The sequence below is a fragment of the Manduca sexta genome, unplaced genomic scaffold (genome assembly GCF_014839805.1).
Source record: "Manduca sexta isolate Smith_Timp_Sample1 unplaced genomic scaffold, JHU_Msex_v1.0 HiC_scaffold_3088, whole genome shotgun sequence".
Lineage (NCBI taxonomy): Eukaryota > Metazoa > Arthropoda > Insecta > Lepidoptera > Sphingidae > Manduca > Manduca sexta.
In genome coordinates this window covers 1-15,575 of record NW_023594118.1, presented here as the reverse complement: position 1 = coordinate 15,575, position 15,575 = coordinate 1, and the positions used below count along the sequence as shown (strand labels likewise).

Here is a 15,575-nt window from a genome sequence, read left to right as displayed (position 1 = left end):
AAAATACCACTAATATGTATAGTGTCAACTCAGGCAATTATTACTCGTGACATTATTTTTATTATTTTTATTACAACTTTTGTTAAATTAAAATTACTTTCGCTGCTGACTGTATTCCACATGCGAATAATAGAAATAAATTACCCTTATAATGTCTTCATTTACTTTATTTAAATTTAGTCGCCAGCAAAGTTTTTAGATTTGGTAGTCACGTACCATTTTATTTACAGTATGCTATTTTATTTTAAATTTTGTTTTAAATTATATTTGTATATATTTTTTTGTTGTTAATTTTTTTAGATGACTCTGTAAAAAGTGGTAACTTAATTTCTCTGATTTCCGATACATCCTATTCTAACGTCTGATTGTATTTATGGCGAATGACTCGATTTTATGTGTACGCGTAACTATGTGTGACATTTTTGTTTAATGTAAGTTTTGCATCATCATTCATGTTGATTCCTTCTGTAACAGATGAGTGCATGGTATAATCTTTGTATTATCTTACTTTCCAACAGTCTAACCGAATTGCTTCCTTGTGTGAATAACCCATGTCATCTGATTGCATTGACCGTCACTTGTATTTGGTATAGCTCATGTAATATAGTACCTATGCGACATTGTATGTACATTTTACAAATAATTCTTTTCTGTTACAAACTTTCCAATGATAGTAGACTCTTCATGACGGTCAATGCTCGAAACTGCACGATATTAATGCATTGTTGATGAATACAGTCAGTACGGTGCTCTTGTGGTGAACATGGGTGATGAGGATGAGAAGGAGGAGCCGAAGCCGATGCCCGAGGATGCTGACGTCAAGGACGCCACAACAACCACCATCGTTGCTAAAACCGATGGTGACAACGGTGAGTTCAGTTTGACATTTATATTGATAAGTTACTGTTGTATGAGAGATGTCTTTTTGTTATAGTAGGGGACATTATAGTTTGCTAAAATAACAAAAAATGAACTGCGAGAAAGAGGGCGTACGAGTATTAAATCATGCTCTTGCGTTGATCCTTGTTCTATGATTTTTTTTTTCGCCATAATGTCACTGATTGCAAATAAGGTGATCATTTTTTGGAAGTATTTTATGATTTTTCATTTCTTATACTAACACAAACTATATATCGTACATTTAAACTACATATTTGTTGTACATAGGCCAAGCTGTAACAGAGGCTCCACTGGCCAGCGTGGAAGGCATGGAGGCCGAGGTGGCGGACACGGGGCCCGATGAGATCGCCGGCGAGGGCTTCAGCCTGCTGGAGTTCGCGCCGGCCGCTCACCGCTTCCGCATGTCCATGCTGCAGCCGTCCGACCCGCGCTCCTTCTACTCCGCCGTCAAGCGTGAGATCAAACTGCTCAAGAGCGACCTGCCGCCTGGCGTGAGTCATTTTATATGTGTCAACTGATGGGCGATAATCATCTCTTTGGAATTTACGTGCTATATGAAAAAAAAACTGCAAATATCATTTCAGTAGTTCCTCGGAATCGATTGATTATGGACATATATCTATAATCGATACGCATTTCCCGGTAGGCGACGGCTCCACTGTGCTTCTGGCATTGCAAAGACTAAGGGCGTGTGTTGCTAACCATCAGGCCGACCGCTTGCTCGTTTGCCTACAAGGCAAGAAAAAAAAAACTAAATATATTTACAAAACACCATGTATATCACCAGGTGTGGGTCCGCGGATACGAGAACCGCATCGATCTGCTGTCGGTGATGATTGCCGGCCCGACCAAGACCCCGTACGAGGACGGGCTGTTCGTGTTCGACGTGCAGCTCGGCGGCGAGTACCCGCGCGCCCCGCCTCTCTGCCACTACCACTCATACTGCAGCGACCGCCTCAATCCCAACCTCTACGAAGACGGAAAGGTAACACGAATTAGTTTTTATAATTGAATTATTTTAATTTGTTCGAAACTGTTTTTTATGCTATGCGGTAACTGTATGATGTCATCTCTAGGTTTGCGTTTCCCTTCTCGGCACATGGTCCGGCCGCGGCGTGGAAGTGTGGGGCAAAGACAGCTCTCTACTGCAGGTGATCGTCTGACTGCAGGGCCTCATTCTCAATTCTGAGCCATATTTCAATGAGGCCGGATATGAAAAACAAAAGGTACGTAGCATATACTGACATCCTTTATGAATTTAGTAAAAAGTAAATGTTTATCATACGTGCGATTGCGTCGGTGTGTCAGGCACTCAACAAGGCAACGAGAACTCGCGCATGTACAACGAGATGGTGCTGCTGAAGCTGGTGCAGTCCATGACTAAGATGGTGCTGAACCCGCCCGAGCCGTTCCGGCGCGAGATCGTGCAGCACCTGCGCGCGCACGCGGCCGCGCTATGCCGCCGCCTCGAGGGGCTCGTGGCGCTGTCCCGCGGCGAGCCCGCGCCCGGCGCCGCGCTGCCCGCGCCGCCCGACTACCCGCTGGTGCCGGCCTCGCGCGGCTTCTGCCTCACGCTGCGCTCGTCGCTCGACGCCTTCCGCGCCGCGCTGCGCCGCAACGACATCCACGTGCCGCCCTCCATCGTTATATCCGCTGCGCTAAGCGCCGCCGCCACCTCCACACCACTAGTGCGTCTGTCGACCCATCCTATCGTCTGTATCGCCNCCGGTTTCCATTCACTTTACATATTCGAGTAGTAGAACCGACACCGAAGCACTGGCCGGTGTCGGTCCCCGCGATGTCCCTTTTACGGTTTAATAAAATAAATAAAAATGTCGTAGCTATAGTATTTATTGTGATGTACTTTTCGATTATAGGAATATTTTAGATGTTCGACCTGAGCTGTTAGGTCTATTATTGTTATTATTTTTTTTGTTTGTTTCTCACGAATAAAAATTACATATTCCGAGTTCTCTCTCATCATTAAGTATTTTATCATTAGTGTCGAATGCATGAAAGTCGAATTGGTTGTTCATATTGCTAGTCAATATGAAATAAACAGGTTCTCTTTAATATTTACAAATCAAATTCTAAATAATAAATGTCGATCTTATGCGAATGATATGATTATTATTAGATCTTTTAAATATTAGATTAATATTATTTATTTGTAACATGTTATGTCTACTTATAAATCAACAGCGTTATGGGTACTTATTTGAAAATTGCATACTTTTTACGAGGAGATGCTTTTTTGCTGTTGTTCAATTTTGCTACACGGAGTGTTGTTACTATGCTAATGATTTTAGATACGCGCCTAGATTATGATACGTTCTCATCCGTATGTTTGTTTTGTAATTCAATGCGATAATGTTATCATTTTGTGAACGAACGTGCGACTGTTGTGGATAGCAATGTTTTATTTTGTACGTGTGTTATGTGTGCGTAAATACTTTCATTCATTTTTGTATGTAATTATAATTATAATATTTCATTTCATTTTATACAGCGGGATATCTTTAATGTGTTGTGATAATTAGATACTATTTCAGTAAAATTTTCACTATTCAACAATCTTAGTCACTTAGTGTTTTGGCTTTACAACTGCAAGCACCCAATATAAGGTATATTGAATAGTTTCACTCGCCTAACTGTCTATACTATCGGTTTCTGTGCCTAAAAAACAAAATAAAAAAAAAGATTTTTTATTTATTTATAATTATTTTATTTATGTGGTGAGCCCATATTATTATTATGGCGTTAGTCACAAAATGTTTCTTCACGAAGAAATGCCGTTGTAGTCTAAATTGTATTAGTATTATTAACCAGTGTTACCTATTTCAGTAGTGATAATTCAAAATTGGTCTACTCGTATTATTTTTGGGTTATTGTGTTAGAAGCGATCCCGTGTTTAGTGCTTGTAGCGTTGAATTGTACGAGTCCATAGCTGCGCCGGCCGCGCGGCAGCACAAATACAATGTAATTTCATGCCAAAGTCAATTGAGCTATGGAAGGCTTTTGTCGCTTGTGTACGCGAGATAAGTGACAACTGTGTATAATGATGATATAATAAATAATTCTTCGACCTTATTTGTTTTTCATTTATAGTTTTATTTCGTTTTGTAAAACTGCTCATAATATTAACACATCCAATAAATTAGTCACAAGTTAACAACACCCGGTCTCTAAACCGACGCCACCCAGTAGTCCTCGGTAACAATGGCTCTATCGCCACCCTAACTTCCCCCAGGCCGATAACTCACAGCAACCGTAGTACTTATATAGTGTACACTGTAGTACTTATATAGGGACATATTGACATTGCGTTAATATATGAAACCATAGATATCCACTAAAATAGGGCCATAATCATCACTGAGTAGCAAATATTTTCACCAATAATCGCAGTTTTACTTTTCTGTTTCTTTTTTGATAATTTTATAATTTAGTGCGAATATGGCGTGTTCATGAGTGTATTTATGACTGAAAGTGTGATGTCGCTGGGACTAACTCTTAGATTAGTAGTGGCATTAGAGCGAGTAAAAATAAAATTACACTTTATTTAGTATTCCACTGCGCTCGCAAGACGTGAGATGTTAAGTCTCATTATGTCCAGTAGTTAAAATGGCTACAAACCTTCAAACCGTAACATAACAGTGACTACACATTGCTGCTTGGCAGTATACAATTACATGCAGCGAGCCACATAACTATTATTGAACTATTACCGTTAGTGAAAACGCTTCTGGCAATTCGTAAGCATTATATTACTGCGAGAACGCGTTAGTCTAAACCTAGCTTTACAGCAGTTCGGCACATCACGGCAAACAAAGAACTTACCTGCTGATATGATTTGCTGTCATGATTGATCAATGATTATGAAATTAAATGACAATAAAACGCAGTAGTCAATCAAATCACACAATTTTATTTATTACAAAAATATTGAATCACTTTACACATTGTCAGTCATTCGATTTGTTTACAACAAATTTATATTTTAATACAGATATTTTATCACAGAAAAAAATAAAAGGACCGTTTTTTTTACCATAACAGACTTTGTGCGGAAAATTACATAATTAATTTCGAGTTTTGATTTATTAAACAAAAATAAAATCAAATGACTCTATTTAAATTTCATCTTTATTACTAAATTCTATGTGTTGTAATAAAAATATCACAGAGTTTAAATTATTACAGAGATAGTAGTTACAGTTAATAAGAGGCAATTAAATTTATATGAAAAGAGACATTTCATTTAGTGTGAATTACCTTGTTCGAAACTTAGTACTTATTGCTAGAGATTGAATCATTTTTGAAGCCAAATAATCAACTTTTCTAATTTTAAATATTACAAATTAGTATGAACATAAACTATCTAAAAAAGAAAACAAAATATAACAAAAATAACACAATTCAATATGGACAGCATAGTTTTTAAACATTTCAGTTTGATCGGGATACATTTATTAAAACATTTTCATATCTCGATATAATTTCGGAATCAATCCATTTGGGTAACATCAAGACTATTCTTTCGAAAGCATATATTTTTGGTTTAGTAAAATTTAGTTTTCTCATATCTAGGAACTATAGCGGCCTCGACAACCTCATAAAACGACAACATAATTTTACAATTCCACATTTCATTAATGTCCAACGTTTGAAATGGTAGAATCAAAGCAGTTACAAAAGAGCCAATACGTGGTACCATTCAAACAGATGTAATGAAAATGGGAAATGGCGGCTAACTATCACGAGACTCTGGCAGACCTTTGCGAGGCCTTTCTACCCGATTGCGGAAGGTGGGCAAGGTTCCTTACATTGAGCCCCTTGCTAGCACGAAGTCCCTCGAAGCGCGAGGCCCTGGGTGGTTGCCGCGTTCACCTACCCTTTTGCCCACCGTTAAAAGTGGGTAGCACGTATGAAGGCAAATCATTTTGAGATCTCTAGACGTTGCATGGTGTTATTAATAATTATAATTCCAAGTAGGTAAAGTGTCATTACTCATAACAGTGACGATTTTTTTTTATAATTGCACGGCTAAGTGACTCTAGCGCACCTGATGGTAAGTGGAGAGGGTCCAATACAATATTGACTGACGAGAGATGATTACCCCTCGGCAGTCGCTATCCGTTCGGATATAAAATATATCCTACCAGCTAAAAGTGTGTAAATTTTCCCATGATATCCTTGCGCATCCTAAATGCAAAAGAATCTGCTAGTCTTATTACTCTGATTGTGTTTACTCTGTAGCCGATCATATGGTAATAATTAGGATGCTAGAAGAATTGTGAATACGCCAATGAACTTGCGAAAGAGCAATAGAGAAAGGAATTATGAGATCTCTGGTAATCAAAAGATGTCAGTCAATGGACCGTATGTAACGCAACAGTAAAACTACCAACTTTTGCACACTTTTTTCTGTAGTTAATTTAACCAGTACCACCCTGGTAAACATCGCAAAATTAAGGGATCTAGGGAATCTCGTATGTTTAACATTTTTATCTTTACTTAACCGAAAAACAATATTCGCCAGATTAAACGGCTTGTAGTTTTTGGCAACCTGTTCTCTTTATATGTAAGACTAACTTTTTTTACCTAACTATAGATTAATATGTCAGAATAGTTTTCAGAATCTTAGGGCCTTAGTAATAAACCAATACCTCACCTTTGAGAACGATCTTAGAACACATTTAAGGCATTGAACTATGTAATAAACTAAACTTGGTTGTGAAAATTTTTAAGTTAAAAAAATAATTAACTAAGAATAAAATATTTGCGAAAACATAATGCGGTATTTTAGCCAGTGTAACGGGCATTGTCAACTTCGGTTGAACCTCGGGTTACTTTGGGGATTCACTGTCATTGGCTCCCGATGACGCGACATGTGCGTTCCGCCAATCAGAGCGCGTGAACCCTGTAGATAATGCGCGAGCATTGAAAATCTAGAAACGTGGCATGTTATGTATTTACTTTTGCGAGTTGACACTGCAATTTACATCTGCAAAAGTTTACTTTTTTTTTCTTATTTTTACTGCTTTGCATGACGAGACGAGCTTGCCGTTCGCCTGATGGTAAGCGATACGACTGCCCATAAACAGTAGAAACACCATTCAATACCTTGAATTACATAGTATTGTTTGGTATTCCACTGCGCTCGCCATCCTAAGACATGAGATGTTAAGTCTTATGTTCAGTAGTTACACTATCAGACCAGTCTTTATGTTGTCATCACTCATACTGTATCCGTTGTTACTTCATTATATACGTAATCGACTTAACTCTATACGCCACTGAAACCTAACTAACACACTAAGATAGGTTTTATTACAAAAAAGGAAGTTCTTTGGACATTATCAGTCTTACTTATAAACTTGTTTTAGCGTTAAGAATTGATTAAATAGCTGTCAAAAACATCACCGGTTTCCAAGTTTAAACCTTATTATGAGGCTAGATGGCGGGTTTTGACTTACAGCTGATCGAGTAAATTTGTTTTAACTAAGCATAGCTTTGTGATTTTTTTATAAGTAAGACTGTATAGCACTAACTTACTCCTATAATTGAACGGTCGCAGTGTGCGTATATCCACCCGTTCTGAGACAGATGAGCCTTAAAATACGAAATAGGTCTTATAGAAAAGGCCGTATGATTCCAACCATACATTATAGTACTTAATAATTAATTGCGATACAACATGCATTATTATTGACACAACAATTGTAACGTTTCAAGATAATTATTAATATTTTATTAACTATTACGAAACGCTAGTTTTTATTTACATTACAAAAAATATTGCCATATGTAAAAAATATAATAGTAAATTTTAAATATGCGAATGATTTTATAGAAGGGCCGAGAACTTGAAAATTCAATAGAAATATCAATTCCGTATTGGCGACTACATAAATGGAAGAGAATTTTTATGCCCATAAAAATGTGTCCGCGGCCCTAAGTATTGTCTTTTGTTCCTGTTAGCATCTTTTAGCATCTTTAGTTAAAGTCAACGTATTTTTTCTCGAATATATGCACAGACACAAGCACTATACACATAAACGACCACAAAAGAACGAATATCGCCCATGCGGCGTTCGCAAATGGGCTTTTATATTTGTTCTCCACACCCAAGCCTAACAAACCAATGCAGTGACGCCTAGCGGACACCACCAGAAACGTAGGCATCAGATATTGAATTCCGGTGCCGGCATAAGAACCGGTAAATTCTATAAGTACACTTATATCCTCCAGGTAATACGTTAGCAACAACGGCGGCACAACAGTTATAACTGGAAACAACAATTTCCTCAACAAAAAGTTATAAGACTCCAAACGGCTCGTGTCCAGACACAAGGACTGCAAATTATTCCTTAACGTTATAGCGATAATAGGGAAACTGGTAGAGAGAGTGAACACGGGGAAGAGAGCTAAAAAATATTCAACAATTTCAAGAAGTATGTTTTCATTGTCCGTTGGTACGAAGTTTAACGTGTAGAGGTCGCTGAGTTGTGCGAACGCGAACGCGCCCGTGAATGCTAAGAGGAGGTAGAATATGCTTATGAGAGCGTAGTCGAGAGCTAGATGCAAACCGATGTGGTTCTTCCCTCTGATGGGGCTGATGAGTCCCGGCAGAGAGTGGTGGCACATGAACGAGTACACGCATGCGCCGAACAACGTCGGCATCCCTGTGAAGTCGAATGCGGGCGGGTGTCCTTGCGGGCCTTTACCAATCAGCAAGTAGATGGCCATCGAGATCATTATTGAGAATGCTGAAACAAAGAGTGTATGAGTCAGATATTAGGCTTTAGTTACAAAAATCTATTCGTTTTTTCTTATAGGGACACGGTAACGTATCGCCTCTGGTACTAATGGTAAGCTAAGTGGGGTCCACGATAGAGAATATAATTATGGCGGTCTGTTTAAAACCGTATATACATAGGCTGAAGCCGGAATGTGACAATTACGTAGGGTTTTATACCTTGTGTACAAATATCCTACAACGAACGTATCACTTTTATTGTTGTTTGTGGTGAAGATAATCTAACGTCAGGGGCCTTGTTCTCTATGACACATGCTATTTTAACAGACCGTGAGAAGACCGTACCGCACCGCATTCCGTTTAAGACAGAATATTATTCCACGCTAATATCTGGAAGATAACTTAATTGCCGTAAATTGAGTTTACACTATCCTAGAGAATAAGGTCTTAGATAACCCACCAGCTCGATTAACGAACATATCCAAGTACATAAAAAAGTTCAAAAGCATCTTGGATCCGCTGTCTTTATAAACTTAAAAACTTCAAAATAAATAACAGTTAAAATTACTAGACTCACCAAGCCACCGCATGAGCGACGTCAGCAGCTGCAGATACTTCGTCTTCTGCACGTTGAAGAACACGAAAGGTCCCATGACGGCCACGAAGGTGAGCAACGCGACGCGGTACACGTCGAGCCGCGTGTACACTCCGTGCTCCACGGACGACACGTTGAAGCACGGGACTTGCTCCCAATCGTTCACGCTCGTCGTGTTAGGCACTGTAGAACTGTAAAAAATAACATCATTAGGGGGAAAGAAGTAGCATTCCAGTCTATTTTCTTGCTTTCATACATTAGAATTAATGAGCGACTTTTGTGATCTTGTGTCTTTCCAGGTCGAATTCATACTAAATTTTCAACAATTTAAGCGGAATTGGATTTCTTGGAGAGTAAAACAGATAAACGATATAAGTGGTAACTGGTATGCAAGAGACTATTTGTGAACGTATAATCACTTTCCCTATGCTTTTCACTATAAGACTTCATTATTATTTAATATCTTGAATGAAGGGATATCCAATGCCACGCAACTTCGAATTTTAAAATGTGGGTAGTATTTATTGCACCTGTTCCGGGTAGTGGCGTCGGTTACCATCATACGAGCGGCTTGCCCTCTTATCATTCATTGGTATAAAAATACCTGAAGCCAATAGTTAGCGGTCACAATGCTGCTAACTTCATGTTAATGCTGGGAACATGAAGTTAGCAGCATTGTGCGAGCACACCTGTGTTCGTAATATTATATTTCTTTAAACTAAATAGTTATAACCAGTTATCAGTTAGCAATAATACCTGTAGTTAATGAAAGAAATCGAAGTCGCCACTTCCACATGTTTATTACAATAAGCAGCTGATTAAATAAGTCCAATATCATATTGGAATTGTTTCGTTAAATTCTGTTTATTATTAAAGCATCGAGTATTCGGACTTCTTAATTGAATAATTTAAAATGATCAAGAAATAGGAGTAAACTTAGGGCTGCCATCCGTTCGGAATTCCCCGGATTTGTTCGAGTGTCCAAGGGTAGTCCGGCAAGGGTTTTTAAAAATGTCCGGTTGTAACACGGACACTTTTGTTGTCAGGGGAAATCCAATTGTTTTTATAGATAATCGATAAATTAAAATAAATCTTAATTAAAAATTCATAATAACCCACATAACGGTGAAGGAAAACATCGTGAGGAAACCTGCACATCTGAGAAGTTCTCTATAGGAATTTCGAAGGTGTGTGAAGTCTACCAACGCGCACTAGGCCAGCGTGGTGGAGTAAGGCTTAATCCCTCTCAATAGTAGAGGAGGCTCGTGCTCAGCAGTGGCCAAGTATATAATACAGGGCTGATAGTATAATAACCCACATTCAAGAAGGCACGACAAAATAGCCGACGATCGAACGCCCCCACCTGTGGCCATGCGCGTTGCAAAAATATTTTTCAGAGGTGTCCGGAGAAAACCCATATTTCGCCCAAATGTCCGCAATTTTTGCCGTGTTTATCGGCAATTTCGGTGATGACAGCCCTATGTAAAGTTATATTTATTAAATTCATGCCTTTATCTGAGATTGGGTAGGTAGAGTTACCTACTAGAATAGGTATGAAAGGGTCGATGAATTTTATTTCAATCACATAATATTATAGATGACCAGCTCAATCACCTTATATACAAATCAATTAATGTACACGCCAATTAAAGCGTTATCAACCCACATAACAACAGGATTTCCTTTTTGTGTGCAAAGAGTTCATTAGTAAAATATAATATATTGATTATGTTATGCATAGGTTCCGGTTAGCTGTTAATCATTTATGTCATATACGAGGTAACAGATAAGATATTGAATATTTTAGATTTATAATTATTTATAGAGGCATAGTAAATTCCTACTTTAGGTAATCAAACTATACTTTCTGCAACTTCCTTCCAAAACAGTTGCTACTTTTCATATTTACATACCTAAATAAATGTATGTCCAATATCACATTTATGTATGTAAATTTCATTACTGGACGAAAATAATGAGTATTTAAAATTAAAAAAACATCTTTGTACGTGGCGAACAAAGTTACACTTATGATACGCCAAAACAATGTATAGGAATAATAATTATTATTTCTAAATAACAAATTAAATTACTTATATAACTATGGACATTTCAAATTAAGGATAAATGTATAAGGAGTAACGAGGTACAAACCAAAGTAACCAGTTTGACAGTATATACTTAATGAGAACTTCGTAATGTTATTTTTCATACATAAATCAGAAGCTTATTTATCAAAATGTTGAAGTAAATCTCATTATTACTTAAGCATTAACAAAGAAAAAAATACTTACACTGTAATAAAAAAATCACAAACACATTTTTTATATTCTAACTTAGAATGGCACAAATGGGTGGAAATATCGGACAATGTGTTTAGTACAGTGTTGTTTGAATGTAATGGATACCAAAGAGAGGTATTGCATTACTCAAACAGAAATATATAAATTGTCAACCTATATTAAAGCAAATGAGAGGTGCCTATACCCAGCAGTGGGATCCTATAGAATAATGTGAATATTTAATTATTTGTTATGTGTACGTGAATGTTATACATCAACACATCAAAACAAAACTAGTTTGCAGATTTAATCTCATTTTTTTTAATATTTTAATATTCTCCCGTTTCGAAGAATTTGCTTTGGATTGATTGAGGCGGAGGTCGTCCGAATAATCAACGTTACAATGTCTACCTACATTCGTTTTTTTTTCTTTAAATTAGCTGATGTTGGCCCTCTCAGACGAAAACATCAAAAGAAAATTAGAATAAAAAAAAACGGAATAAAACCCGAAAACTAGTTTTGAATCAATGCGATTGTTTTTTATGTATTTATTGAATAGGGGTCAAAATACACATACCAAATAACATCCATGACAGATTTGGCAACAGCGGCGGAGTATATCGACAAGTCCCCATACAGGTACACACACAGCGTGCAGTAGAACATGGTGCGGCCGGTCCTGTTGAGGAACAGATTCGCCATCTCCCCGAGCTCCACGCGTCGGTCGAGGCTGTAGTAACGCGAAGGTATCGTCTCGCCGCAGACAAGCGGCTCTTCCAACTCGCCGTAGTTACGTGATGCTGTCTCATCTTCCGAATCCTGCTCTTGTATCTGGAAGGGCAAACTATACTGAGACTCTCCACAGTCGAAGCCAGTGTCCAGCAGTGTGTGGCTGCTTTTTTATTATTGTATTATTATAGTCACTTAGGACAGGTATATGAAATATGAAACAGTGAATATAATTAGAGTAAGTGGCAATTTGAAATATATATTTTTTTCTGATGTAATAAAGTTTAAATTATATTTTTTTTCATCGTGCATAATGCTAATACAATATCTATATGTGCAATAAAAATTCCACAAAAATAATTTCTAACAAACATTTTTTATTTACTATGTCAGTCATAATATTTTACATGGTGAATAAGAAATAGTTATCAGTACCATACAATTGTGTATTATGTTATAATCAGCATGACTTAACCATGAAACGTAAATATTGATAAGATTTATTGAAATAAATAAAATTGTAACACTTGTGATTTTGTCATGAGTTCCATTAACTATGTGTTTATCGGCATGTTACCAAGACCCAAACACACACATGCAGACAGCAATAGTTTTATATTATGCTGTCTGCAGACGCATTGGCCCGACTTTTTACGGGCTAAGTGCGGAAAAAGGAGCCCATAACCATACCATAACAAACCATAACCATGCTGCCTGCAGAACATATGCGCAATTTTTATCACTAGTTATGTTAAAGCTGTACACGCCAGAGAGAAGATAATAAAATGTAGCTCATTTCTAGTGACATAATTTTTTATTTACTACCTTGTGACTATTTCTCAAAATAAATGTATGTTACGAAATAGTTTTATGAAATATAAAAATTTTTCTGTTGCATGTTTTGTTTTGTTTGCTTACTGCTGAATGTATTTCTATATATTTTAAACTATGAATATACTAAGAGAAAGAAAAATAAATGAGTAAAAATTTAATAAAAACTATTTTGTTACATAAATTTATTTTGTGACTATACCTATTTATATTTATGTAAAACACGACCACAATACACATAATATTTTCTTTTAGTTAGTTGAAGTAAAACTAAAAAAAATAGTATTAAATTTTGTTTGGAGCATAAGATGCGGAATGTAAAAAAAACAATATTGCAATGCCATCCAATAATTTTTTCTCTTAACTCGCATGACAACTGATAACATTCTAAAATATGTATGCAAAATCAGACATTCTCTACACATTATGTTTTAAAAATATACAATGTCCATATCATAAATGTCATGGATGATATCATTGAGTTGAAAGAATGTGTATATTGTTGACAACTTTCACAATACAGCTATAAATAGTAATGCAATATTTGATAATAAATTCATATTTTATTATTTCAATACAATAATAATATTAGCCCTGTATTATATACTTGCCCACTGCTGAACACGGGCCTCCTCTACTACTGAGAGGGATTAGGCCCTAGTCCATCACGCTGGCCTAGTGCGGATTGGTGGACTTCACACACCTTCGAAATTCCTATAGAGAACTTCTCAGGTGTGCAGGTTTCCTCACGATGTTTTCCTTCACCATTAAAGAGAACGATGAATTCACAAAGAATACACACATGATTTTTAGAAAAGTCAGAGGTGTGTGCCCTCGGGATTTGAACCTGCGGACATTGGTCTTGGCAGTCCGTTCCACACCCAACTAGGCTATCGCCGCTTTCAATACAATATCACTCTTATATTTATTTTATAGTAAAACATATTCTTTTAGCAATCACACAAATGACTTCTGTATCATGTTATGTTCAATAGTTTAACCATTTGTTGGTCAAAACTAATTACAGAGCCAAATTAGGTTTTGAATTTCTACACATTGCTTTAGACTACTAATAAAATAATCTTACTCTATTGCAAGTCTAAAACCTTATACATCTACTTATAAAACTTTTATACTATACTGTATCTTAATAATAAAACAATATTAAATCTACTCACACTTTCTCTCTGAATAGATTGAAGCCGCTTCCATTTGAACACAGCATTGGCACAAGCCATAGTCTCTATAACATATGTGGCGTTCATAAAGCTCATGAACGCCAGGAATACCAGAGATATGGTGCTCAGGCCCCATCCTGCTCGAGCGAATGCTGCTGGGAGTGTGAGCGCTCCAGTGCCCACTATCAAATTGAATATATATATTAAGCCCACCTGTGGATACACAATTTTATTAAATGTTTTATTTTACTGGAAATTTTTGTTTAACTTATGTTATTTGAACAGTTGTTTGTAAGACTTGAAGAAATGGCTTATATTGTAACAATAGAGAACATTGTTGATATATATAGTAGCTTTAGTGTATTCAAGTCAACAGTTCACTACTGTTTTTAAAACTGAAAATAGATTGATTTTAAAACTGAAAATAAATATATAGATAGTAGTAAAGATTTAAAGCAAATCACTTAATTATACTCACAACAAGGTGTTGTTCTACTATTAAAAAAAATGTGGTCAATTACAATTTTTTTTACAGTTTTAGTTTGAGGTAGTTTAAAATTTTATAGGTTTGTGATATTTAATGTAGATATTTTATAAACTGAGCAAGCAATTAAGAAATGGAGTCATTTAATTTCCTATATTAAATTAAGCAATACAACTTACAAGTAATCACTATGAATAAAAATAATATTTTTTATTTATTAAACAAATGAAATATTATAAATATCATACAATATTTAATTACAAGTCAATACACCTTGCTACATTAAACCATATTGCCCCTTGTTGCTAAATGAGTAGGCGTAACGAAATAACGACTTGTACGAATTAAGGACAAATAACAGTTACTTGTAAACAAGAGAGAACAAAGGAACACAAGTGGGTACCTCATAATAACTCATTTTATTTTAAACGGATATGTACTAAGATTAATCCTTGGCATATGTTACTTTAAAACTATATTTTCTTATAATATTTCGTATAATTTGATGAATAAATCGCTTACCCATACAGAATATTGATCCCCAGTCTCTCCGAGAGGCATTCTTAACCGTCGTCTCAGACCCCAGAATCGACGAAACATATTTCGCAACTTAAACACAACATTGCTACAAGACACCTGGCACTGAAATGGCAATTTATAGAATTTATCAGCGATAAAATACCTATCAATATTACCAAGTTGTCATTATCAATACAAATACACAACGCATGTATTTCGATTTACGAATTGCGAGTTTATTATGACACCTCGGAGCTCGGAAATTGTTGAGTGTTGTTGAGATTTGACAAAAGCA

At 36.4% G+C, this 15,575-nt stretch overlaps 2 protein-coding genes across 2 annotated transcripts; one reads left to right on the top strand and one right to left on the bottom strand.

Annotated features, from left to right (window-relative positions):
* The first annotated feature begins 438 nt into the window (after nucleotides 1-438).
* LOC119192731 ((E3-independent) E2 ubiquitin-conjugating enzyme UBE2O-like) lies at nucleotides 439-3,990 on the top strand. The gene is made up of 5 exons (XM_037446491.1): nucleotides 439-869; nucleotides 1,168-1,391; nucleotides 1,688-1,885; nucleotides 1,977-2,125; nucleotides 2,207-3,990. Exons 1-4 carry the CDS (start codon nucleotides 764-766, stop codon nucleotides 2,061-2,063), a joined length of 615 nt encoding a protein of 204 aa, XP_037302388.1. The 5' UTR covers nucleotides 439-763; the 3' UTR covers nucleotides 2,064-2,125; nucleotides 2,207-3,990.
* Nucleotides 3,991-4,808: 818 nt separating this feature from the next.
* Nucleotides 4,809-15,567, bottom strand: LOC119192730 (transmembrane protein 104 homolog). The gene is made up of 5 exons (XM_037446490.1): nucleotides 15,284-15,567; nucleotides 14,278-14,490; nucleotides 12,117-12,370; nucleotides 9,240-9,448; nucleotides 4,809-8,672 (listed from the first exon to the last, which is right to left on the bottom strand). The coding sequence occupies exons 1-5, from the start codon at nucleotides 15,359-15,361 to the stop codon at nucleotides 7,900-7,902; spliced, it is 1,527 nt and encodes a 508-aa protein (XP_037302387.1). The 5' UTR covers nucleotides 15,362-15,567; the 3' UTR covers nucleotides 4,809-7,899.
* Nucleotides 15,568-15,575: the final 8 nt, after the last annotated feature.

Coding starts and splice junctions, on each gene's coding strand:
- LOC119192731 (XM_037446491.1), top strand. CDS start 764: ATGGGTGATGAGGATGAGAAGGAGGAGCCGAAGCCGATGCCCGAGGAT. Junction 870..1,167: donor TAAAACCGATGGTGACAACG/GTGAGTTCAGTT, acceptor TGTTGTACATAG/GCCAAGCTGTAACAGAGGCT. Junction 1,886..1,976: donor ACCTCTACGAAGACGGAAAG/GTAACACGAATT, acceptor TGTCATCTCTAG/GTTTGCGTTTCCCTTCTCGG.
- LOC119192730 (XM_037446490.1), bottom strand. CDS start 15,361: ATGTTTCGTCGATTCTGGGGTCTGAGACGACGGTTAAGAATGCCTCTC. Junction 14,491..15,283: donor GGGATCAATATTCTGTATGG/GTAAGCGATTTA, acceptor GTGTATCCACAG/GTGGGCTTAATATATATATT. Junction 8,673..9,239: donor GTCGCTCATGCGGTGGCTTG/GTGAGTCTAGTA, acceptor TCTTTGTTTCAG/CATTCTCAATAATGATCTCG.